This window comes from Lampetra planeri, chromosome 24, assembly GCF_965212315.1.
Source record: "Lampetra planeri chromosome 24, kcLamPlan1.2.h2, whole genome shotgun sequence".
NCBI lineage: Eukaryota > Metazoa > Chordata > Hyperoartia > Petromyzontiformes > Petromyzontidae > Lampetra > Lampetra planeri.
Window position 1 is genome coordinate 1,066,743 of NC_136130.1, and position 26,270 is coordinate 1,093,012.

Below are 26,270 nucleotides of genomic sequence, written 5' to 3' on the forward strand. Positions count from 1 at the left end.
AACACAAAATGAAAATAATATATCACGACGTTTCGATCGCAACACAAGCGGTCATGCTCACATGTTCTTTGGATTGCACTCGCATGCTCACATGCCCTTAGGATTGCACTCTCATGGTGCTAATCTCTCATTAACACTGCTGTTGTGCGCATATGCGGGGATGATATTTATGCGGCGACGGAAGCTCATTCATGCTAATCTCTCTCTCCCTAATCTCCCCCATTAACACAACTGACGTGCTTGCGTCCGTGGATGGAATTCCTTTCCAGCTCAGACCTCGCTTGCTTGCTCATCGCCACATAAATAACCTCTTGTTGTAACAGCTCTCTCGCTGGTTCAGCAGTTCCAGTGGGTTCGAGCATCCCCGAGGTTCTGTGTAAACATCAGCACTGGGGAGACAAAGGCAGCTGGGCGTGGTGCTGGCCAACCTATCCCCCTCACGCGCCTTGCAGGCCTTCGTAGGTGCTCGCTAACAGCACTTGCCCCAAACTGTTTATTAAAGGCCATATACGGGGGGGTGGGGGGGCACATTCCGCGTTTGTCATGTACCCCGCGTGCCAATCAGTGCCTTGTACAAGGGACGCTCCCACTTACCCGTCCTTGTACTTGAGCACTGCGTCCAGGACCTTCCTCATCTTGTTGAGCAGGGACGGCGGGTTGGGCACTGGCTTGTCGGCCGCGGGGGGGCGGCCCCTCTTCTTCTTGTGCCTCTCCTTGACCGGCGGGGGGGGAGGCTCCTCGATCACCTCCGGCTCCATCCCCACCGAGCTGGGCGACGCCTTCCGCTTGCGCGCCCGTTTGGCTCGCACCACCTCCTCCATCTCCTCCAGGTTGCCGTCTTCAATGGCCTGCACAGACGCAGTAGCGCACTCAAGCGACCTACGCAGACGCAGTCACCCTCAGGTGACCCACACAGACGCAGTCACCCCCAGGTGACCCACACAGACGCAGTCACCCCCAGGTGACCCACACAGACGCAGTCACCCTCAGGTGGCCTACACAGACGCAGTCACTCTCAGGCAGCCTACACTGACCCAAGTCAAATGCGAAGGGTGTGACCGTCATAGCAACAGGCCCGACTGTGTGGCAACATGGCCAGCAAAAGTTCGCTGCTCATGCTGCAGAGGTTTGCAGTTCAATTCCTGCAGGCCACCCTGGTTAATAGTCAAGAGTAATTTCCTAATCAATTGAGCATTGAACCATTGGTGTTGACAGTCCTGAGGCAGTGGTGGGAATTCCACATTATTTTATAGGAAAACCACTGTTGACTTTGCCACTAAGTGGGACGCACTTCATAAAACCCAGAGGGAGGGATGATGGACTGAGTAAACCCGTCCGAACCAGGAATAGAACTCGCCACCTTCCGATTGCGAGCCGCTCTACTCACTGGAAGAGCCAGTTGGGAAGGTGGGGTGGCACGTGCTCCCCCAATCATGCTATCGAAATCCCTGATTTCGATCGGATCATTGGGGTTCATTAGTAATAAATTGGTATTTTGCGACCCCCACTGCCACTGTGTAGCATATTATTACGTGCCAGGGACTCTATGAAATGATAGGACAATAGTCTGAGTCCATAATTAGCAATAAGTAACGGCAAAGCAGTTATAAGTGACTCACAGAATTGTGCGCAGTTGCGTATACAGTACACGACTTCCCTGAAGGCATACCTTCAGCGAGCGCGATGCCGATCACACACGGTTCGAATTCGACCCTCGATCGATGGCTGCACCCTCGATCGATAGCTGCACCCTCGAACAATGGCTGCGCCATCGCCGCACACGCGTCAAATAAAAAGCAAAGGACAAGTCCTTATTTACTAGTAACTCCTATCATTTTTCATTGCTGGGAAGCTGATAATTGTTTTTTTTCCTTTTTATCTGGCAACAAAACTGACACCTCTTTTTTACAAGGACCACAATACCTGCAGTCGGAATGTTTGCATTCCGACTGCAGGTATTGTGGTCAATGCAAACATGATTCCTTGTAAAAAAAGGTGTCAGTTTTTTTGCCAGATAAAAGGGTAAAAAAACAATTATCATATTTTGCTACTGGCAAAGGAGGTTGCAATGGTGTAAATTCTTACCCCGAGCTCTCATACTCTGATGGTGCATTGTCTTTGAGTTGTGCGCCTTTTGGCGTCATCTGGTCCAACACCATGTGAGACTAGGCTCTAAAAAAAGCTGTCTCGGGTGTGGACCAATCAATTTCAAGGACAGTGCATACATTATCAGAGTTGTGTTTTTTTGTTTGCATTCCGACCGAAGGTATTGTGGTCAATGCAAACATGACTCCTTGTAAAAAAAAGTGTCAGTTTTGTTGCCAGATAAAAGGGTAAAAAACCAATTATCATATTTTGCTACTGGCAAAGGAGGTTCCAATGGTGCTGGGAAGCTGCCTGGCCGGGTAACCTTGCGGGTGTCTGCACCGTGAGACGCTCCGCCCCGTCTGCTTCACAGTGGACGTTGAAGGTCCCATGATGTCATTCAAAGAACAGAAGATAAGGCCATTGTGTACCAGCTTTGTGGTCCAAATTTGAAAAGTTACCTGGAACTGAGCCAATCAAATGAAGTTGTCATGTGGATAAATATTACAATTTACGTGGTTTTTCATAAAACCAGAGGAATGTTGAAAATCAAGCAGCAGAATGTGACAAATTTGTACAATTTGCTAACCCAAAATAAACGAAGAATCATAACATTCCACTTGAAGGCCTACGTATAACATGAATAATCCAAAATCATTCTATTGGGATGACACAGCCATCATGGTTGCTCACCCCCCACCACGCCCCCCCCGCCAAACTCCTGCAGGAGTCACCCAGGGCGCACAAGCGTGGCGACAACCACCTGAGCAGCGCGCTTCATGCGCCGGCGACTCCCGATGCGCCCGTGCGGGCCACGGACTCGGGGCCTGCCGCCGCCACGCGCTCCAGCCCACACGCACCCGAAGCCACTGCTTCTCGGTGAGCGAGTCGCTGTAGTCCACGTCCTTGCGGTGCCGGGTGCCTCTGCCAAACATCTTCTCCTCCTCCTCCTCGCACGTCAGGCGCTCCACCTCGGCGTCATCCTTCAGGATCCACCCGGGCAGCTCGTCCTCCTCCATGAGGCGCGGCTTGCGACGGGGGTTACGCGCCTCCTCGCGCCGCCGGTCGAGGTCCATGCGCTGAGCAGCGCGACGAGAGGGACGAGAGAGAGAGGTGGACATGCAGTGGGCGGGGGAGGCAGCCCACCAGAGGTGGCGCAATCACCGTACACATCAAAGTCCCCTTCTAAACACACTTGCCGAGGACAGGCCCGGAGGCCCAAATATGTCAGTGGCCAGGGACAGACGGCATGTGTAACAGTTGAAATCGAGTTGACGCATTTCGCGAATCAAGCAAGGCTAATACTTATTATATGTAACAATAGGTTTTACCCTTTCTGGCAATAAAACAGGTGTCAAGATGTTAGAACACCAACCAGAATCCTTATTCAAGGAATCCTGTTCTGCATTAACCACACGTACTGGTGGTGAACATGCAAACAAAAAACATGCTCTGATAATAGAGACATTGTCTTTGAAACTGATTGGTCCACACCAGAGACAGCTTTCTTTTGAGCCGATATTTCAAAGTTTTAGACCAGAGACCGCCAAAAGGCGAACAGCACAAAGACAATGCACTATCAGGGCATTATGGCTCGGGATGAGCAGCTACAATGAGACCTTTGGTGTTTTAACATCTGCACACGTGTTTTATTGCCAGAAAGGGTAAAACCTATTGATATATTTTAATACTTATTTATTGTATACTTTACTATCATTATAAGAGCTTGGGGAAAAGAGAGGATGATGACGGGAGAGAATTTCCAAGTGGAGCAATACGAGGGGAAGAAGCAAAAAGAGAAGTGTTGTATCCTGCAGTGTGGTGGGAGGGTTGTAGTGACCTGCAGTGTGGTGAGTGAGTGAGTTGTTGTATCCTGCAGTGTGGTGGGTGCAGAAGGGTATTTGAGGCCAGGAGTGCCATCTGTACAGCTGTGTGGATCGGACAGCTGGGCCCTAATTTAAACCGCTTAAAAAGAAGTTGCTGGCATTTGAGCACAGATGTGCGAGATGGATGCCGGGAATTCCGTGGCAATACAGGAGAAGCTACGCAGAAGTAATGGAGAGAACATGGGGTAGCCGAGTGACGTGGCTCTGATTGAGTGACGTGGCCCTGATTGAGTGACGTGGCTCTGATTGAGTGACATGGCCGTGGCTCTGATTGAGTGACGTGGCTCTGATTGAATGACGTGGCCATGATTGAGTGACGTGGCCATGATTGAGTGACGTGGCCATGATTGAGTGACGTGGCCCTGATTGAGTGACGTGGCCATGATTGAGTGACGTGGCCATGATTGAGTGACGTGGCCATGATTGAGTGACGTGGCTCTGATTGAGTGACGTGGCTCTGATTGAGTGACGTGGCTCTGATTGAGTGACGTGGCTCTGATTGAGTGACGTGGCTCTGGTTGAGTGACGTGGCTCTGATTGAGTGACGTGGCTCTGGTTGAGTGACGTGGCTCTGGTTGAGTGACGTGGCTCTGAGTGACGTGGCCATGATTGAATGACGTGGCTGCTATGGAGTGATGTGGCTATGGTTGTGTGATGTGGCTATGATGAAGCGTAAACAGCTGTGGTGGGTGGACCGTGTGAGCACGATGGTCAGGGGCAATTGCTATGGGGTCTCCATTAGCCCAATGGCCAGGGGGAAGAGTGAACGCATATAAACGTGACATGCAGGGCTCGTGTCGATGTTACAGGAAATAATAATTGGAGCATTCTTAAACACAATGCATAATACAAGCATATTTGTTTGGCTTGCGTCCTGTGGTTAAGGGTTCTTAACAACACGGATTTGGCCAGGGAATTACGCAGTGGCCTCAGCAAATAATCAACGATGAATCGAATATAAACGCCCTTTGAGATCACCACACAAGTTACAATATGGTTTCCGTACCATGAAAAGATCGAACTCATCCTCGTTGCGGGCGATCATCTGGTTCACCGTCTCATCGTCGGGCACCTCGTCCTCATCCTGCGGATGCAACAACGAGAGGGAGGGAAGAGAGGGACGAAGTGAAGCGGAACCACCGCCACACCTCGTGACCCGGCGGCTCCAGCCCACACAGCTTCATAGCCTCACAACTCCGCTCCTGCTGCTGCCGCCACCTTGTGGATTATACGAGCATCGGCAAACGAATAAAGTCGCGGGCATTCACGCTTACGTTCCCAAGCGCAGAGAGGTATCGCTGTTTCACAGACCCAGCCCACAGTAGTTTTGCAGTCGGGGGAGCGATGTGTTTTACTGGGTGCGATACTCACTGTACGTGACGTGTTTTCTATGTGTGTGTGCACGTGCGAGTGCATTTGTGTGGGCGAGTGAGTGTACGTTTGGGGAGCAGTAGTGTACAAAGGCAAACGGACGTGAATAGGCCTCGGCAAGGTAAGGTAATTTACCCTTTTTACCAGGTAAAAGAGTAAAGGTGTCGACATGCCAAGGGGTAAGGTAAAGGGTAGGGTAAAGGTAGCTCGGAAGAATTACCCGGTAGGGTAAAGGTAGCGCGAAGTATTACCCGGTAAATACGGTACCTTGTTTACCGCTAAAAACTCAATAGCGCAGTCCGTGGCTTCCATTTAATAAGTAATAATAAAAAAAAAACACGCTTTTATTAAATGTACTAGTAATGGCAGAACTCCACGACTCCAAGAAGTGGCCCCGAAACTTTCCATAACGTAAGGGACCGTGGCCAATTACAGCCAACGTCAGTCGACCGTGGACAATTAGACCCAAACAGACACAAAACATATAAAAAAGAATGTTTAAAAACGTAGATTTTTTATGATAGAATATAGTGTTGTCATCAGTATGACATATGTATACCAAGTTTGCAGTCGATACCACATTGGGAAGTGGGTTAAAATTGAGTTACTAGATTTGAGGATACAACAACGACAACAACCACAGACAGAATGAGTTCAAAGAAAGCGTGTAAAATTGGAATCGAGAGTATTCTATATGTGTAATGCGAGCGTAAACGGCCTCGCGGATATGACGTAACAGGGGGGAGGAGTTGGGTCACGTGGGAGAGAGGAGAGCTTTTAAGGGCAGGAACGGGAAGGGCGGGGGGAGAGTGTGAGAATAAAGACAGGAGGAGGCCACGCAGGGCAGGAGGTGGAAAGTGGCGTGATCGCCACAGGTCGGGACTCGGCACCGTTGGCTAGCGGTGTCCGGGCACGGGGGAGACGGAGAGCAGCAGTGGGGCTGCATAGAGAGCAGCCGTGGGGCTGCAGGTCGGGGGCGGAGAGGCTGAGTGGAAAGCCAGCAGCGGGGCTGCATCGGGAGCCAGCAGCAAGTCTGCGGGAGCGACGGCAGCAGTGGGGCCGCCGTGCGGGCAAAGTTGTACGAACCACAAAAAAGGACAACGGAGACAGACCCAGTGAAAGAGTCCTTTATTACATATGTGTAGAGGGGTAATATGGGGACGTGACGTCGTGTGTGCCGTCCAGTGCGATGACATCACGGAACGTGACGTCATGCGTGCTGGGCGGCTCGATGACGTCACGTCTCCTAGAGTACTTAAGGGAGACCCCGTGACAAAAGCGGGGTCACTGTGGGAACGGGTAGAGTAGGAAGGGTAGAGAGGGAGCCAGGGGTAGAGAGGGATCGAGCGGAAAGTCTGGGGAGAAGCAAGTGGTAGCCGATAGAAGTGCTCTCTCTCCGGTCGGTGGAGTCGGCAGAGTCCCCGATCCGACACGAGAGAGACCGGAGCTAGCCGGGCAGGGACCAGGACTCGATGTAGGACCCCTAACCCCTGGGCGTTGTCTACCCTTGTGTATTGTTAAGTTTGTAATAAACCCTTGGCGGAAGCCTCTCAACTTACCTTCGTATCAGAGTGCGTCCTGGGAACTCCTCAACATATGTTATAAAGCCCTCTAGCTAGCATTTACCGTTATAAACCTTTTCATGTGTAGTACTCCAGTAATTACCCTGTAATCGGGAAATTTGTATGGGTTAAGGGTAAAGGGTAGGGTAAAGGTAGGCTCGTTGCTTTTTACCTTTTACCTTACCTTGCCGAGGCCTAGGAGTGAGACTGGTCACCCATCCCCTCGTGTGCTCTACTGGCCTTCGTAGGTGCTCGCTAACAGCACTTGCCCGAACAGTCTGCTACAATCTATGTGGGGGATCTTTGCCTTTGGTGGGTGAGTGTATATCATGAGTGTGGGTGTTTGCATAGGTGTAATTACATGTTTGCTATGTGCATGCTAATGAACGCCAAGCAACGGACACCCTTGCAAATGTTATATTTCCACGGCGGAAGTTTAACACTATCCGGTTAACGACCTCGGTGGTAGGCAACAGGGTGGTGTAAAAATGATGAATAGAAATCTGCTGCCGGGGGGGCAGGCGCACCTCATCCTGCTCCTCGTGCTCCAGGATGGCCTGCAGGAAGATTCGCCGCTCATGGCTCGACGACTTCTGGTCGAACATCCCGGCCTGGATGACCTTCTGGTCCACGTTGAGCTTGTACTTGGCGGCCGCCAGGATCTTCTCCTCTACGCTGTTGACGGTGCAGAGCCGCAGCACGCGCACCTCGTTCTGCTGCCCGATGCGGTGGGCGCGGTCCTGCGCCTGCAGGTCCTGGGGAGTACAGTCGAGGGGGCGAGCAGAGAGGAAGGGCAGGGAAGGGGTCGTGATGTGCGTGAGTTTCCTGGAGCGGTTGGCACTCTCACGCGGTTTTTGTGTTGTTATAAAAGTCTCCCCCCCCCCCCCATTTTATGAAAAAAATTTTCAGATAATAACACGACACGGGCACAAGCTCTGCTTCACTCTCAAAGACAGAGAATGACTCAGAGGCGCAGGAGGAGGAATCACACAAACAAGCTGGAAGGCCAGCAGCCACGCGGGTTTAGCCAGCGCAACCAATAACTGTCCAACCTCTGGGTCCTCAATATATAAACCAAATCAATTGGCACACTTGCCCACATTACAATGTGAATTGATTGGCTGTCGGGTGGTGGAGAGTGATACTTAGACGGCACGATCCAAAAAAAGCTAATTATTGGTGATTTTTCAAACTTGACAAATTTGGACTGGAATGCCAGCGCACAAAACGGCCTCCTGCTCCGCTTCAAATGACGTCGCAGGATCCACTTCGAGCAAAGCAGATGGCGTGTAGTATTAATACGGTGTACAGCAGTATTCATTTTGTGTTTAGTTTGTTGTCCTTTCCCACACCTCCGATTAGCACGGTTGGCTACGTACGCTACGAAAGAAGTTCAACATGCATACAATTAACCAGGGTGCCCTGCTGAGTTTGAACCGTGAAACTACACAACGAGCGGCAGACGCGCTTACCCCCTAGCCTCGTGTCTCGGCCCGCCAACTTCCGTTTACAGTCGGTGCGCGCTCCACATTCCGCTACATCTCCGCGGCGTGTAAATCAGAAGCGGTTTACGCGAAACCGTGAAAAGCGCAGACTCGCCACTGGGTTGTGGTTTGCGACAGTATGAGGAGGGGTAACCTGGTGGGGGTTCCAGTCCGAGTCAAAGATGACAACGGTGTCGGCGGCCTGGAGGTTGAGTCCGAGGCCTCCGGCGCGGGTGCTCAGCAGGAAGATGAAGTAGGGCGAGTCGGGCTCGTTGAACTTCTTGAGGAGGTCTCCCCGCTCCTCCGCTTTTGTAGTTCCTGCACGGTAACGCCACAACGCGATTCAGTAGCCACCTACATGGACAGAAGGTCTGAGAACCAACGACCTGCTGGGTCAATTGGGGGCGATCAGGATCAATCATCAATTGATGAAACGTTATTTAGTTTCAAGTCGCCCTTAGTTTACTTGCACCCCCTTCCTTGGCGATCCATTCGGGTGGAACGATGGGATGATGTAGCCCAGCATCCCCCTCCCACTAACCGCCACCTCCTGCCGGCGACACCTCGACGCAAAACACTGCAGAGGCTTCGTGGTGTCCCCGTGGACGCGATCGGTCGCGGGCGTCCCGAACACGGCTACCGCCCGACCCAACGAATGACGTCCGGGCATAGAGACCACTCAACCTGGATCGAGTTGCTCGGCAACGCTTCCCAGGGCGATGGCAAAAAATGTTTTTTTAAGAACTGGGCCAAGTCCAGCGTAGAACAAAGCAAAGTCAAAGGCGGTGCCGGCGGGGGGGGGAGTGCCCCGAATGGCCCGTTCTGTACGGGGATCGAGCGTGACCTCCAGCCCCCCCCCAGCTCGCCCTCGCACGCGTCGGTTTCCTCACACACTCATTCGTGGAGTTGGCCAAACATCCCAACATAGGACAACAAAAGGAGGGCGGCTTTTGGTGGTGCCAGTTCTGGTGGCCTTCCCCGATTCGTCTGCTGTGTCCCCCAGCGCCTCTGGAGAAAACTACAGCACATTACACATTTCTCCAGCCGAGTGTTGAGAGAGATGTGATTTGAATGAATGGCGCTAAGAAAACGTGAAAGTAAAACAAGTATTTTTTTATTTTATATGTAGGGCTTTCACGGCCAATCTTGTCCTTCTCAGATTTGTCCTCGCGATAGCCGAGCTTTTGTTGATGATGCTGTTGGAGTCTCCAGTGAAACTTCATGTAAAATAAGAATTGCCAAAATATTCTACATTCCTCCAGTTTTGCTGAGATTCCAAACCAATTGTCATATTTGTCCATGATGTGACAACTTAATTTGATTCGCTATGTCAGGTTGTAAAGGGTTATAGTTAAAAACTGACATTATACCTAGATGATCTAACCGAAAATAAAACTAATTCAGAATCAAATACAAAGCATAGTTATCACTTGCAGAACGGCCCACAGAAGCAGATATCATAGCGGTACCTCTTCACGCAACCTCTGCTCCACACACAGCATGGGGCAGCTCTGCACTCGACGCATGACGACGCGACGGAAAATAAACATAAATAACAAAAAACGAACAAAGCAACACTGTGAGAAGAGGAGCAGAAGAGGGGAGAGCGGCGCAGCAATCAGCAACGCCGGCGAGCGTACCATCCAGCCGGAGGTAGCGGAAGCTGCGGAAGGCGAAGTAGTCCTCCATGATGGTCATGAGCGCCGTCATCTGGCAGAAGAGCAGCACGCGGTGGTTGGTGGCTCGCAGCTTGGGCAGGATGCGGTCCAGCACCTCGAACTTGCCCGACGCGCGGTAGAGTTCGGCTCTGTGGGAACCGAGCACAAGTGCAGCGTCCGCTCTCACAAGTGTAGCGTCCTCTCACAAGCGCAGCATCCGCTCTCACAAGCGCAGCGTCCGCTCTCACAAGCGCAGCGTCCGCTCTCACAAGCGCAGCGTCCGCTCTCACAAGCGCAGAGTCCTCTCACAAGCGCAGCGTCCGCTCTCACAAGTGCAGTGGCGAGAGCACGCCGGTTCGAGCATTGTGACGCAGCCCGACACACCCCTAGCGTGACTGTCCTGGGCAAATAAGTTATATAAGAAATCCGGCCGTGGGATTTCAGAGTCTTTGTGTGCAAATGAAATAAAAATTATACGTCCAAAGATGTAGATCCTCCGTATAACCTTAACACTGTTGGGGCAAGTGCTGTTAGCAAGGACTAATGAAGGTTTGGGGATAGCACACGAGGGTGTGGGTTGACCAGCACCACGCCCGGCCGCCTTTGTCTCCCCGAGTGGCGAAGTTTACACACCGCACCAGGTACTCATTTGAGACCAAGTCGACTGGTCCAGATAATAGTCCAGATAAGTCACTGGTGTTGGCCGTGAGCTGGAATTGAACCACAGGCTGTTTGGTTTGTAGGGCAGCGCGCGAACCGCTGCGCCACCGTTCCCCACAAATGTACGTCCACCACCACCGCGACCCGAGCGCGAGCTCCAAACGAGACCAATGACAGCCCAGGGACACGACGAGTGAATGGTGCGCGAGGCCGGCGTCACGCTCAGCCTCACCCTTGGATGATGCCTCCACTGAAGCCGAGGTGCTCGGAAAATGACTCCTGCAACAACAACGAGCGCCGTTGTGATAGTCCGTAACGCACACAGCATTCTCCCATTGCAGCATGTGGGGGGGGGAAGCTTTTAATAACAGCCGAGATGCGTCAAGCAGCACAAAGCCTCCGCCGCTTTACTGCCAGGCGGCTGCTCAGCTGACGGTTGTGAGTTTAAAATCCTGGTTCGGGAAGGGGGGGGGAGGGTGGGGGTTGACTCTAGACATCATCCCTCCCTCCGGGGTAGATAAAATGAATACCATTTTGTCGGGAAATCATTGGTTGTTTTTCAGATAAGCAGCTATTGGAATGTGCAGGGTGGCTGTAAGCAGATGTTGGACATCGCTAGGTTCAATGCTCAATTCAAATTTACTTTTAACTATTTAGGCTCTAACGAGCAATTGTGCAATCACATGCACTGTTCATGAATGATCATGTAAATCACACAGCGTGGCATGAATTTCCACCTCTGAATCATTTGAGCCGACTTCAGTGAAGCCATTAAACGTTTCACACACGCACGCACACATCACCTCGATGTGCTGGAATATGTACACGTGGTTGCAGATCTTGCGCAGCTGCATGATGGTGTTCATGAGTGTCTTGGTGCCTCCCTTTCCCTGCACACACGTCCACACGTAACACCAACGCAAATATTTAACACGTGGGGTTTCGCGACCAACGTTACGATTCATACGTGTCGTAAACCTTCATTTACCGGACAAAGGCAATCCTATGGGTGCACGTTCATTACACCTATTGAAGGCCTAAGACTGGAGGACACTTTGACAATCGTGGCGACTGCTTCACGATGCCGGTCGTCGGTCAGAGCGCCACGTCCGCACCCCGGTGTGCACCGCGTGCGAAATCGCTCTCCAGCAACGCCACCGCTGGGGCTGCTGGGGCAGTCACCAACCGGCAGGTTTGGTCATCGCGTGACAGCGTTATTGAAATGGTCATGTCGGGTGGAGGAGGGTGTACGACATGCAATTTATACAGGTGATCTGACAAAAAAATCAGTTATGAATCAACAAGTCGATTGAAACACATAGCCAATACACAATAACATGAATACAAGACATAAATCCCCAAAATAGCCGTAACAGACTGTTGAGGCAAGTGCTGCTTGCGAGCACCTATAAAGGCCGTACACTCACTCATCCGCACACACACACAGCAAACACGTACTGACACGTGTACACACATTCTACTACATCTACAATGTGTGCGAGTAGAACAGCAGCAGCACCTTCTTGTCCTTCTCGGAGCCGTCAGTGAGCAGCACCCCCTTGGCCTGCATGTGCCGGTAGAGCACCTTCTGCAGCGCTGACATGTCGCACTTGATCACGTACTCGACCTGTCACACGTGCACACAAAGATACAAAGATCCCCCATATAGCCTTTAACAGATTGCTCAGGCAAGTGCTGTTAGCGAGCAACCTACAAAGGCCTACACAGCACACGAATGGGGAAGGTGTGGCCGGCACCACACCCGGCCGGCCTTTCTACATCAAGAACCACGAGCCATCGGGGCGCTCCCGTGGGGTCGACGCCATCTCGGTTACCTTCTCAGGCAGCTGCGCCTCCACCTCCTTCTTAAGGCGGCGCAGCAGGAAGGGGCGGAGCACCTTGTGCAATCGGCGGATGATGAGGATGGTCTCCTCCTCGTTCAGGTCGACCTGAACATGCACGCACGCACCCACCCACACACACACGCACGCACGCACGGCCGAGCTCAGTGAAGCAGCTGTGCGTGAGGCTCAATCACGCAGCTTTGGTCAAGGCACGCCTGTGCGTGCCTAGGCCAAATCGGGGATGAGCGGGCGACAGAGCCTTCAGCAGCAGCCAGGCGCAGCCTAATCCTCCTCGTCCCCAGAGCGTTGAGAACTCTCAGTCACTTGAGTCTTTTAGGTCCCCATCTTAAAAGTTTTTGTCTTCACTTGCGAACCACCCATCTGTGTAGGTCCTGTGCCTTTAACATTGTTTTGTTCTTGTTAGGGTTATTCAGTTTTATTTGTTAACGGTTTGTTCAGGTTTGGATTATTTAATGTCAAGCGCTGTGAGTAATTGTGCGAACGGTGCTGAATAAAATTGAGACTGCACTGAGATATAACAAATAAATGGACATTGCGCTAATTGCATTTCCTGAGTGTCATTTTATGTTCCTGGAGATCATTTTACATTCCTGCGGGGAGGCAGCAGCGAGGAGGTGAGCCAACACTACAAACAATTTCCAAAGCTCTGCGGTTCTATATATATGTTAAGCTGTTATTGACAAATTAATGATTGCATACATGTGGAGGGACCCCAAGCACCTGGAGAAATCCCACGTGTGTGAAGGCGGACAACACTCTATCCCACACAGTCGGAACAACTGAGGTCCCACATTCGGGCTGTATCGCCTTCTGCTGGTGCGCCATGGTATGGCTCCTTCTCGATGCGCAATATCCGCGTGCGATCCACCAACCCTCGCCGCTGCCTCTAAAGCGCTAGATTTCAGGCACGCACGGCACGTCCACAGGGCCCGTTCTCCTGACGAACGCTTCCTCTTTGCAGTGGATCGGAGTTGAGCAGCGGGGTAGTAAACCCGCGGTCTACGTTGTGAAGGGCGGCAATGGCTGGGCACCAGCGAATTCCGCTCATGCCCTCGGAAGGAGATGGTGCCGCGGTGGCCCGAGGGGCTCGCGCTCCATCCCCCCTTCCGGCGGCGACCAATCCCGTGAGGGGCGTACCTTCTCTCCGGTCATGGCGAAGGGCGCGTTGAACCACTGCTCGAAGGTGCTGCAACTCTTGAAGATGGTGGGCAGCAGGAAGTTGAGCAAGGCCCACAGCTCGGGCAGCTTGTTCTGCAGCGGCGTGCCGGTGAGCAGCAGGCGGCGCGGCGCAATGTAGTGCGAGTTGAGCACCTAGGGGAGGCGCCCGGGCAACAGTGGTTCAGCCCCGAGCCGCTTGCGGAAAGGCGTAACAGGAGGTGCGGTCACCCATCCTTCGTCGAAGGAAGGTGAAGAAGAGTCGGCAATGTAACCCCGCTGCGGACCACGGGTCACATAATCCGGCACGGCCCGCACTGCTGATTCTCAGGACAATATCACCAAAATCCACCAGGCCCTCCACAGATGCTATTGAAAGGCTTCGTAACTTCGATACGCACGCACACATATATGACATATTGTTTGGTTCTTTCGGTAAAGTCACGTAGATAGAAAAATAAAAATAAAGTGAATACAAATTAAATAAAAATGAAAAAAACACAAATGTAGATTGTAGCCTGGTTCTAAGTCTGAGTGAGTGTACTGGCAGTCTATAATATAGACTGTAGCCTGGTTATTTAGTTTGGTGAGTGTACTGGCAGTCTATAATGTAGACATGTAGCAATGGTTATTAAGCTGGGTGAGTGTACTGGCAGTCTATAATGTAGACTGTAGCAATGGTTAAGTCTGAGTGAGTGTAATGGCAGTCGAAATGTAGACTGGAGCCTGGTTTTTCAGCTTAAGCCCTATTTTCGTTTGGGGCAAATTATAATTTACCTCGCCATTCACGTAACATTCACGCGCTGCATTGAATTCCTTCTGTACCACGCTTATTTGTTATGCTTCGATTAACTCTCTGCATCATTGTAGCACTTTGCTACTCTTTTAATTTTGGTGACCCAGGTCACTCTTGCAAATGAGTCTCGTCCTTTAGTCTACTTTGATTTATCACCTTGGTTGAAATAAAATCAACTCGAGGACTCACCTGGGTGAGCTTGCAGTGGTGGTTTTTCATGCGATGTCCTTCATCCACGATCATGTATTTCCATCGTATCTGCACACAGACAGAGTCCCCCAGGCGGTTAACTTTGCGCTGAGCTTCCCTGCACACGCAAAGAGCTTAACGGAGAAACTCGGGACGCTATTGCAGATCGCAAATCGACGCCAGACACCACCGCGTGTGCATCCCGGTCCACGTTAGCACGTGATTCAAGCGAATCCGTACGACCCGCGACGTCATTATGCACTCACCAAGCAGAAAACCCAAGGAAAGCCCGGGTTGTGATTACGGAGACTTACCAAAGCATATGGCTCATTACAAACCCTAGAGTGCCTTGCAAACTGTAGGGCGCCTTGTGAACCGAAAGGCGCGTTGCGAATCGCAGGGCACATTGCAAACTGTAGAGTGCATTGTGACCCATAGGGCGCAGCGTAACTTTCAATTGAGCAAATTTCATGAAGATTCCGCAACAGGCAGTGACATAGCCCATTGGTAGTGCATTTTCAGCTTGTTACAGAGGTTCCCGGTTGGAATCCAGCAGTCCATCCTGGTTAGTACTGCGGTGTGTCGTCACCATAAAATGCCTGGCGACGTCCACTTTGCTCACAGTGGACGTTAAAGATCCCGGGACGTCACTTGAAAAGAGTAGGCCATTGTGTGGCGGGTGTCACGATCCAGATTTGCTACATTCGAAAACTAAACTAATGACTCAACTGGGATTAAGCCCGCTCACAGGTCGATGTCTGATCACCTTGTGCCCCACAGAGACAGCTGCCACTTGGGCGGGGGTGGGGTCCCCTAGGCGAGACAACATTGTAATCGTCACCCACCTCCTGGGAGCCTCATGCCCGCTCGCAGGACGGGTGCTAAATCACCTGGTGCCACAAGAGGGACAGCCACGGGGGAGTGCCCGTTGAAACGTGTTGAGACAATACGTGATGCAAGCTGCCTGGGCGTGAAGGCGGGGCGTGGCTCTAGTAAAATCAAATCACGATCATCGTTAGAATCGCGAGCAAGACTGTCAGCCAGGGTGGAAGAGTCTGGCCGGAGCGAGGGTACCTTGGCCAGCACGTGTTTGTCCTTGATGATGTACTCGTAGGTCGTGAGAAGAACATTGAACTTCCCGCTACGCAGCTGCACCATGAAAGCACGTCGAGCAGCCGGGGAGCCCTGGCAAACGCCGCAGGTCACACACACACACACACGCACGCCCATTACGCACTTGCAGGCACACACGCACACACATTGCGCACACACACAGGCCCATTACGCACGTAAATGCACACACGCACACATGACGCACACACACAAATAAAATATGTAGGCTTTACTAGACTGTTGAGGCAAGTTCTGTTAAGCGAGCACCTATTAAGACCAGCACGGCACACGAGGGAGTGGGGGGGTGGCCAGCACCATGCCCGGCCATCTTTGTCTCCCCAATGGCGATATTTACATACTGCACCAGTACTTATTTGAGGCCGAGTCGACCTAGAAGAGGCCCAGGACTGCTTCAGATAATTGTCACTGGTGATGGCTGCGAGGGGGAATCGAACCCGGGTCGCCAGGTTCGTAGCTCAGTGTACTAAACGCTACATTACCGCTACACACACACGCACCCATTATGCACATACAGAATCAGGATCTTTATTTTATTCTGGAAAAATCCGATGAGCTATAATGCTCTTTTTCACAGATGTCCAGAAGGGGAAAGGTCGGAAAGTTATAACAACAATACAAAAACACGATGGGAGTGCAGAGCATAGGAAAGGTAAGCAAGTCAGGAAAAAGTAATTAATTAATTACTTAATGTTCCTAAATAACGTACTTAAGTAAAAATTGCAAAAGTACACCAAAAGGAGATAGCCAAGGATTCTGACAGGTCCCAAATATCAACGCGACCACTGAGCAAACGTCACACACGTCACATGACAGCGCCGTGATGTAGTGGACACGTTTCGCTGGCCGACATCCAGCATCAGAATATTTATTTAAAACTGGAGGAAACCCGATGAGCTATAAAGCTTTTTTTCACAGATGTCCAGTAGGGGCATGGGGTAAGAAGGTGACAACAATCGGTGCAGTCAGTAGTCCAGTGCGGAGCCCACCACTCTAGCCAGGCACTTGCAGCTCCACACAGACAGATTCACAAACGCAGCCCCCCATGCATTTACCTTGTAGGAGATCTTCACCACGGAGGGCGCCCATTTGTCAAACTCAATCACCCAGTTGGACAAGGTCCTGTGGGTGGAAAAGATCCAGGGTCACCGGGAGGTTCAAGGCTCGCGTGGCGTATTACCATGTCACCTCTTAATGTTGCGCCACCGCTGCTCGCTCTCGATAAGAGGATAACTCAGAGGTGCAAGGATGAACCGCGGACAAGGCCTATACCAACAAATGTTCGAGCTCTGCGGGCCTCTAAATATCAAGATGCTATCGCTCAATGAGGGAGTGATTACACGTGGGAGAAAAGCGCATCACCTGTAGAACACCCACGCGTGCGAGGGGGAAACGCTGTATTCCATACAGGAGAAACAGGTGGAGTCCACCTTTTTGCTGTACTGCCTTCTCCAGGCAAGTTGGGGTACTACACCTCAACACCAACGGGAAGAGAGTTTTCGCAACATCTGTGCGGCGATCCAGCAACCCTCGCAGCTGCTGCCTCCAGTGCTGGATTACAGGAACCCACGTGCAGCAGCGCAGCTACCACCGGCCCGGTACCGAGTGACCATGACGCGAGGTTGACGCTCGTTTAACTCAGGGCCTTCACTCCAGAGTGACATTGGGCCAATTCTCCCACACTGATGAGACGCGTTGGAAGATGTGGGAGGACTTACACTTTACCCTCATCACACGCAACTGTGGCTGTACCCATTCATCCTACTGCTGGGTAGAGAGAGGCAGTGGCAGTGGGGATTTGAGAAACTTGCACCGCTGTTTCAACCGCTTCGCCAGGAGATCGTATCGAACCGGCGACCACTGGATTGGCAAGTCCACTGTGCTGACCGTTACATGAATGCAGCTCCCTCATAATCAAGGACATTCACCAATCAGGCATCGTCATTACAATCTTAAGCAAAATTACTGTCTCTTCAACAGCTGTTGGGCGCAAGTCCCCAAAGGCCCAACACATCAAGCGGCCAGCAACACTATCAGAGTTGTAACAGATAACAGCAAGTGAACGTGTGGTTCGGTAGGTGAGTGGGTGGTTTGGTGGGTGCGTGGTTCGGCGAGCAGGCGGGTGAGTGAATGATGGTATGAATGTATGTTGAACTTTTTTCGCACCTAAACGGAGCCAACCGTGCTAATCGGAGGTGCTGACCGTGCTAATCGGGGGTGTGTTGTTGTGACCTACAGTGTGGTGATGGCTGAACAGTGTGGATGAGACAAAACAGTCTGGAAGAACCAAGTCCCTTAACATGGATGTAGTAGCGATAGAACGTATGTATGTCGAAATTATTTTGCACAGTACGTAGACAATCGTGCTAATCGGAGGTGTGCGGGAAGGACATCAAACGAAACACAAAAAGCAGTTTTGAAGAAATGAGTTTTCCAATCCAGATTTAAAAGTGCCTAGCTCTGGCGGCTTCCTAACAGCAGTGCGGATGAGGAGGCGACTGACGAGAGCGGCACGATGATGAGGTAGGGCCCGTTGAGACGCTTGTTCTCCATGAGGTAGGTGATGAGCCCGATGGTCTGGATGGTCTTGCCGAGCCCCATCTCGTCCGCCAGAATGCCGTTGAGGTTATTGTTGTAGAGGGACACCATCCACTCGAGGCCTTGCACCTGTCAATCGGCATCACACGGCACAGACTCAGCGTTCCAGTGTAAGAGCACGGGGCTCGCAAAATAGTTCGTTCTGCTGCAATTTGCCGCGTGGACTCTGGGCGCGTTGCAAAACGTTACGGTGTTTGGACACGTGGTGGCGCTATACAGAAATAACAAATCTCACATTGCACAGCACACCAGATTCACGTCATCGTATGTTTAGTTATTTATCCAGGAAAGCCACACTGAGTCCAAAGACTCTTTTACAGAAGGGTCCTGCTGCTACATTGGAATGTTTAATCAAAACCAATGACAATGTTTTTCGCTATAGGAGGAAACCAGAAAACCCAGAGGAAATCCATGCACAACAGGTGAGAGAACATACAAACTCCACACAGAAAGACGCCCGAGTTGGAAATCGAATCCAGGCACCTTCTTGCTCTGCCAACCTGCCGCCCCACAATGCGCCGAGTGAACACGCATCACACGTGTGACGCACGCGCGCGTGCATGTGTGTAGATGCACATACACACCAGGCCCCTGCATCCGACACCCCATGAGTGTGCGGCAGGCGGTTGCACGCGGGACAGGGCTCACTCACCTGGTACATCTTGAGGGAGCCGTTGATCATGAGCGACGACTGGCGATGCACGGACTCGGTGATGGCGTGAGCCATGGCGTAGTAGGAGGAGGAGCCGATCAGGTCCATGCCTTCCTTGATCTTGTACTCATCATCCACGTCCTGCTTGGCGCTCCTAGCGGTGGACGGACAGACGACAACGCGAAACATTTAAATCCCGATGCACGGGCATACCAGAAAATATCGCGGTATACACACGTCCACATTGTGTTGGTTTTTTTTTTTACAAATCTGCTGGAATACAGAGGAAGGACCTCATCCCCCAAAACAGAGGACCTCATTCAACACCGCTGTCTCGGCCTATTCAGGCAGGTAGCTCCTCTCTTCGTCAGCCAGATGCTCCTATGCTCTCAATTTATGGATAAATCGTTGGCGGTGGAGGGGGTTAAAATTGGAGTTGTCAGGAACAGAGTTTACTTTGTTTGTGCTACTGGCGGCCAAGGGCCGAGTTGGGATAAGAGCGGTAGGCCTGATCAGGAGTGGGGAGTCCGTAGCGTGGGGGGTGACAAGTGTTGGGCAGGGAGGCGGAGGGGGAGAAGAGGGCACCTCTGCTCAGCCGCAACCCCTGTTGCAAACCGCGTCTACACTCGCCCGTCTGTGCGGTGTGGCGTGCGCCTGCTGCAAGTGATCCTGCTGCTGCTGTTGCCACGGTTGGGAGTGAGCACGTGCGTGAAGGAGTCGCGTCGTGTTAATGTGCTGTGGGAGTACCGTGATATGTCGCATGTGGTGGGAATAGGCCGCTACAGCGTGCAGTAGGTGGTGTGTTGGTGAATGGCTGCATGCCATAATGGCTAGAGGTTGTTTGTGTGTGCACTACTGTTCTGCGTAAGTAGGTGACCTCCAGAGGAAGAAGAGCTCGTGGAGAAAAGAGAAGACGGGAGGGAAATCCCAAAGTGGGAGCAGCGCGGGGATTCTCACAAAATAATGTCCTTGGCCACGTGCTCCGAAACCTCGTCGGGGTCCGTGATCTTCTTGCGTTCCTCGACGGAAGACGGCGGCTGGTGGGGCAGCTCGTCCTCTTTGTCGTCCTCCTCCTCATCATCCTGAGCAGGGCGAAGGTTCGATTGAGAAGGTCGTGATACCTCTCCTCCCCAAATGGTTTATTTCTACTTCATTCAGCCATGACAGCTTGATCCAAACAAAATCAGAATATTTATTTATACTGGAGGAATCCGGTGAGCTATAAAGCTCTTTCACAGATGTCCAGGAGGGGCGGCTAAGAACGTTACATTTGTTACTTAAAGTCGCCCTCCTTCCACCCAGCCTCTGTCGACCACCCCACCAAGAACCAGTAGGCCTGAGGAAGACTGATGCAGATAAACTAAACTAGTTTTTATTTTACCAGGTAAGGCCCACTTAGCTTTATAGCTCTTTTTCAGGAGCGACCTGGCTACAAATGATAGCTCAACTACGTGGATTATCATTTTGAAAATGTATAACAGCCAAATAGTTTAAATGTATGTTTCTAAATATGGAGGGCAAAAACCGGAGGACTCGGAGAAAAAATCCATGTGACCAGATCAGGTGAATCTGATGCCAGTTCAGGTGAATTTGATGCCAGTTCAGGTGAATCTGATGCCAGATCAGGTGAATCTGATGCCAGATCAGGCTTCACAAACCCGACTGCTGCTACAGTCTAAAAAACTGTTGCTGCTGCTGATGTTGACGTGCGTGCCGCTGCAGCGTGCCTGCTGCTACGCAAGCCGCCTGGGTCTACAGCAAACGGTTGGTCCAGAGACACAATCAGTGTGTATCACAGCTGGCACTCGCTGGTATCAAAATATGTATTTATCCTGGAGTAATCCGATGAGCTGTGAAGCTCTTTTTCACCACCGTGGTGTTACATTCCCACTTCTAATTCGATGTTTGACTTTTATGGTCTTGGGGGACCAGGAGGGTGACTTCAGCAACAACTGTGAATCCACATCACGCCACACACCAAATAAAGTGGGAAAAATACATTTTAAATTCAGTCAGCGAAAACCTCTCTCGTCCACTGTTGCTGGGTGACTGTCACCAGCGCAGTTAACTCGTGTGACTGTGATCATCAACCCTCCACACCATGACAGCAGATGCGGACACTCGATGCGCAAATAGAAATGGAAAACTTTACGGCAGAGTGCGGCGACTGGGGTCACCCGAAAGAGACCACAAGATCATCGAGAGACTCAATGCCCGATTCACAAACACGAAGAAGGCACCATCAAAAACGATGCACCACTCCGCAACTCCTGACGCAATTATCTGGCTGTGTGATTTGCGCACGTACCTCTTCCTCGTCTTCCGAGCCGCTCTCCTCGCTGTCAGAACGCAGTGCCACCTCGTATCTGCAACACGAGTCGACACACGGAAGCACGTCGCGATTCCGCATGGCAATGGGAGATTGTTTGGGTTGTTTTTTGTTTGGGACGCCACGGTGGCTACGAGATGGAACTACCTCGTCTGGTGTACAGGAGGTCGTTAGTTCGTTCCCGACCTTGATACCTATATATTTGGGGTTTCATGTCCTCCCGGTGGTCTTGTGGATTTTTCTCCGGGTCCTCCGGTTTTTCCCTGCACATTTAGAATCAACATGTGTTAAGAGTAGCATTCCAACTACAGCCAAATGTGAGTTTTGTATAGAAGTAGTGTCAGTTCGGAGTTAAAGATGGAGGCTTTGGACACAACTGGCTCTGCAGGACTGTCAACTGGAGATAAGCACCAATGCCTCAATGACCTTAGTAGCAAGAGGACATGGCTCTTGATTCGGATGCCGAGATCTCTCCGTGCAAGTCGTGTGTGTGTCCTGGGCCCTGCCAACAAAAGTTACCCTGGGTTCATCTCGAGCCAGGCGTCCAGCTGATTGGCCCGGGGGGCATCCTCTCCCGACAGGATCCGCCCCGATTCCACGTGGATCACGCGCACCGGCAGCTCGCTCATCTGGCTGCTCTCATCCAGCGGCTGTGACGCAGCCACAAAACGCAGCGACAGCAGCAGCAGCAGCACAAGGTCATCATCGTCTTGTACGCTTGCCAGAATATCGAAAATATCTTTTTTTTTTATCCATCAACATTTTAACCTGGATATTCCTTGAGATGGAAACTTCACGTTTGCAAGGGTGTCCACCAGGAGGTTGATTGACTCATGCATAGCAAACACATAGTAGAATTTACACACACACACGTATATAATCACTCACATATACACATACACACTCACGCACGCAATAAATGCTCAAACATGTACACACACTTACCCATAGCAAATACATAATGAAACATATGCAAATATTTTACACCTATAATTTAAGCAGTGCAAATTTCTACAATGAGTATCGCACTGAGCGAACCTACATATAAATCAATAAAAACAGTGGTGCCCACCGCCGCGCCAAGTAAAACGGACTCGTTCCGCAACAGCTGCTCGTGCTGTGCGAGTTTTAATCAGAGGCTTCAATCGTTCGAGACTGGCGGCGTAGTGTCGTGTCTGTGTGTCTGTGCGTGTGTGGGAGATCGCTCCGTGTTGAAGCAGCGGCTCTGTGTCTTAGCGAGGGCGCCTGATCGGGTTTATACTCTCTAGGGACGGTGACGTTGCTGTGAGGTCGAAATGAGCATCATCTGAATGAGCATCAGATGAGCATCATCTGAATGAGCATCAGATGAGCATCATCTGAATGAGCATCAAATGAGCATCAGATGAGCATCAGATGAGCATCAGATGAGCATCATCTGAGCATCATCTGAGCATCAGATGAGCATCAGATGAGCATCAGATGAGCATCAGATGAGCATCAGATGAGCATCAGATGAGCATCAGATGAGCAACAGATGAGCATCAGATGAGCATCAGATGAGCATCAGATGCGCATCATCTGAATGAGCATCAGATGCTGCTACTTGGCTCTTGGGGTGAATGGCTCACCTCTCCATCGGGGCCCACCGCTCCTCCCTCCGCCTTCTCTGCCGCCTTCTGTTAAACACAGATCGCACCCAACATTACAATGCATCAGCCTCCCTATGCCGACAGCCACCATGGTAGTCTCAACCTGGTCACTGGTGGTAAAGGTCAAGAGGTAAAGGTGCAGCCTTGCAATTGCTTGCTCACGCCACTTCCTTCCAGAAGGGGCCTCCACTACAGCAAACTCCAGAGGGGTAATTGGTCTACTCTTCCAAAATTGACCAGAAGGGGCTGGAAGATGTGGGAGTGCCCACACTCTACCCCACCACAGAGGACTTGCTGATCGACTAACCATGGGTTGTACCCATTCATACTGCTGGGTTGGCAGAGGCGGTGGTGTTGGGGATTTATTAAACTTGCACCGGTGTTTAAACTGCCGCGCCGTGATATTGAATCGAACTGGCAACCTGGATCCCGATTAAACCACGGCAGCTCCAGTTACCAACTTCACAAAAAAACCATGACACTCAAATATGAGTTCTGAAAATAATTTGGCTAAAATTTCACCTCTGATAGTTTCAATTTGACTACTGCGCAACAAACCACCAATATCTCAGCAGACTCTGTGGGATTGATACCCATGTAGTATCGAGAGTAACATTTGAATGTGCAATTCTATTGAGGGACTGTGTTGCTGCCTTGCCGAAGCTTATGATTTGGTGAACTTACGTAACTTGAACACGTATACTTTATCTATTTTACATATTTAACTTTTAGTGACTTGCTTACCTTTCCTATGCTTTGCACTCCTATTGTGTGTGTTGTATGGATGTTGTTGCAAATTTATGACCAACTCCCTTCCTTGACATTTGTGAAAAGGACCTTCACAGCTCATCGGATTTCTCCAGGATAAATAAAAGTTCCGATTCTGATTCTCAACTTTATACAGACTCGAGCAAGCCATTTCCCAGACACACGGGTGGTCCGAACTGCTCACAATCACAATATTTCCGCACAAGGGCCTCGGCGTTCAAAAGCCTCACTCACCTTCTTCTTTTTCTTCTTCTTCTCGCGGTCCTTGGCAGCCTGCGTGGCTTTGTGCTCGCACACCAGGTCCGTGAGGTTACCGATGTACTCGTCCGTCTGCTGCAGCAGGTACGCAAGGCGCTTGTCCTTCTTCTGGTCGATTAACTTCCGGTAGCCCTCCTCATCCTCGGCCTGCGTCCGAAGGCCGACGCAAGCACACGCAAGATCAGGATGGCATCGCCACCACCACAAAGCTTCAATCAAAATGCCTTTTTACCCTCCCCGCTGCTGCACGGTCGACATGCAGCGACCCTGCAAAATATGCACCGACAGTCTCCTAACCGTCTGCTCTTAGATCTTCTCTTCCCCTTGGTCGCCAGACTTGTGGAAACCACTCCAATCCCGGTCTCGGCAATGGGCCCCACAGCCAACGCTGCACACACGGCCCACCCAGCGCAATCGTTTACGCCGAATCGTAGCTATAGCACTCACCTGCACCGTGTTCTCTGCAGGACCTCTGCATTGCTTATTCTATCTGGCCACTGAATGCAAATAGATTTTTAATAAAAATGTTACGTAAAATCATGAATGCAAATTTCATCTCAAAACGCTACAGAGTTTGATTCGTAATCGTTTTTTGTCATTGGGCCACAACGTCATGATCTGTGTTAAGAACCCTCCACCACCCAACGCAATGCAGCAAAAAAACGATCACATGGTGTATAAGCGTTTAACGACATTCCAGTTATTATCGTTTCAGTTCACTCACCCGCCGAGTTGAAGAACAATTCTCATAACCAAATTTAGCAGCAATTAGGAGGAACGTTTCACTCAAAACTACGGCAAACATCGTCAGGACAACAACCAGGTAACGGCGTCACTTGACCAGGCTTGCTGAAATAGGTATCGTGACCTCACAAAAACCGATCAAATTAATGTGTAATGCATGCAGTTATTTGCACGGAGGTGTGCGGAAAACCAAAGACAAAGCCGGGAGAAGGCAGCCAGAACCGACGCTGACAAATTGCCCAAGCTCCGTAGGTCCTACGTTGGTTACACTTGACCAAGCGGGCAACGGGCAAGGGGTGGCCCCCGGCGACGCGACCCACCATGAGACGCCGCATGCGCTCCTTCTCGATGCGCTCGTTCTCCTTCTTCTGCTCACGCTCCGTGTTGGCGTGGTACGTGGACACCGCCTTGGTCAGCTTCTGCACTTTGGCCGCCATGGAGCGGTGGTATTCCTTGAAGTCCTTGGCATGCTGCAAGATGCTGGTCAGGTACTCCTACACACGGGGAGCACCGAGCGACATCAGATACAATTCAGCTCAGGTGTACGCGTACGTATGTTGAACATCTTTCGCACTGTCCATAGCCAACCGTGCTAATCGGAGGTGATGATGACGCCAGTCTGGAAACGTGCCGCGCAGACCCCGAGCAATGCAAAATTTCAGCCTCAAAATCAGCGTGAGTATGGTGTGGGTGGGGTGTGGAGTGGGGTGTGGGTATGTATGGTGGGGTGTGGGGGGAGAGGAATGGGGTGTGGGTTGATAGAGTGGTTCTGTAATTCACCAACTCACACAAAGCAAGCGATTTGTCAAATCACTTACAGCAGCATCTCTAATGGTTGCTCGGCAGAAGCCTTACCGAAGAAGGTATGACCAAACAATTATCAGCCACTAACCCAGAAATAAACAAATTTACCACACACACATGCAAAAAAGACAAAGATCCCCCGTATAGCCTGAACATACTGTTGGACCAAGTGCTGTTAGCGAACACCTATGGCACACGAGAGGGTGGGTGGCCAACACCATGCACAGCGGCCTTTGTCTGCCCAGTGGTGATGGTTACACACCGCACCAGGTACTCATTTGGGGCAGAGTCGACCTAGGAGAGGTCCATGACCGGTTCAGATAATCATCACTGGTGTTGGTGGCCATGAGCGGGGATCGAACTCCGCACCCCACACACACACATAAAACAAAGACACACAAAACAAGACACACACAAAGACAAACACACACACACAAAGGCATCGACTTCAGCCCATTATCCTTCTATGTGCTATGGATATACTCACCCCCGCTTTAGGAATGAGGAATTTCCACCACTGGATTTGCAGGGCTGTAAACGAGAAATGAGCCCCAGTGCCTCAATGCTCATTTGAGATTCGCTTTGGCTTTTTCAACTTAGCTTGGGCGCTGCGGTGACGAGATGTTATCTACCTCGCCTGGTAT

The 26,270-nt window shown here is 51.1% G+C and overlaps 1 protein-coding gene across 4 annotated transcripts in view; it reads right to left on the bottom strand.

The window, feature by feature from the left end:
• LOC144726634 (SWI/SNF-related matrix-associated actin-dependent regulator of chromatin subfamily A member 4-like) overlaps nt 1–26,270 on the bottom strand; it is a 59,847-nt gene that overhangs the window by 14,357 nt on the left and 19,220 nt on the right. For 2 of the 4 annotated variants that reach the window (XR_013587318.1, XM_078605368.1), the window contains exons 10-31: nt 25,143–25,316; nt 24,055–24,225; nt 23,032–23,079; nt 21,941–22,071; nt 21,401–21,458; nt 20,050–20,174; nt 19,093–19,246; nt 18,346–18,509; nt 16,898–16,964; nt 15,786–15,896; nt 14,712–14,780; nt 13,707–13,882; nt 12,542–12,677; nt 12,226–12,333; nt 11,510–11,596; nt 10,939–10,985; nt 10,029–10,195; nt 8,543–8,706; nt 7,432–7,659; nt 4,978–5,055; nt 2,946–3,164; nt 595–848 (exon numbers count right to left, since the gene is read on the bottom strand). Coding sequence is in view for 3 of the 4 variants with exons in the window: in XM_078605368.1 (XP_078461494.1) it covers nt 595–848; nt 2,946–3,164; nt 4,978–5,055; nt 7,432–7,659; nt 8,543–8,706; nt 10,029–10,195; nt 10,939–10,985; nt 11,510–11,596; nt 12,226–12,333; nt 12,542–12,677; nt 13,707–13,882; nt 14,712–14,780; nt 15,786–15,896; nt 16,898–16,964; nt 18,346–18,509; nt 19,093–19,246; nt 20,050–20,174; nt 21,401–21,458; nt 21,941–22,071; nt 23,032–23,079; nt 24,055–24,225; nt 25,143–25,316 (2,936 nt within the window). In the remaining variant the exon portion in view is untranslated. The remainder of the gene's footprint in view (nt 1–594; nt 849–2,945; nt 3,165–4,977; nt 5,056–7,431; nt 7,660–8,542; nt 8,707–10,028; nt 10,196–10,938; nt 10,986–11,509; nt 11,597–12,225; nt 12,334–12,541; nt 12,678–13,706; nt 13,883–14,711; nt 14,781–15,785; nt 15,897–16,897; nt 16,965–18,345; nt 18,510–19,092; nt 19,247–20,049; nt 20,175–21,400; nt 21,459–21,940; nt 22,072–23,031; nt 23,080–24,054; nt 24,226–25,142; nt 25,317–26,270) is intronic. The other 2 variants (XM_078605369.1, XM_078605370.1) reach the window with 2 other exon arrangements.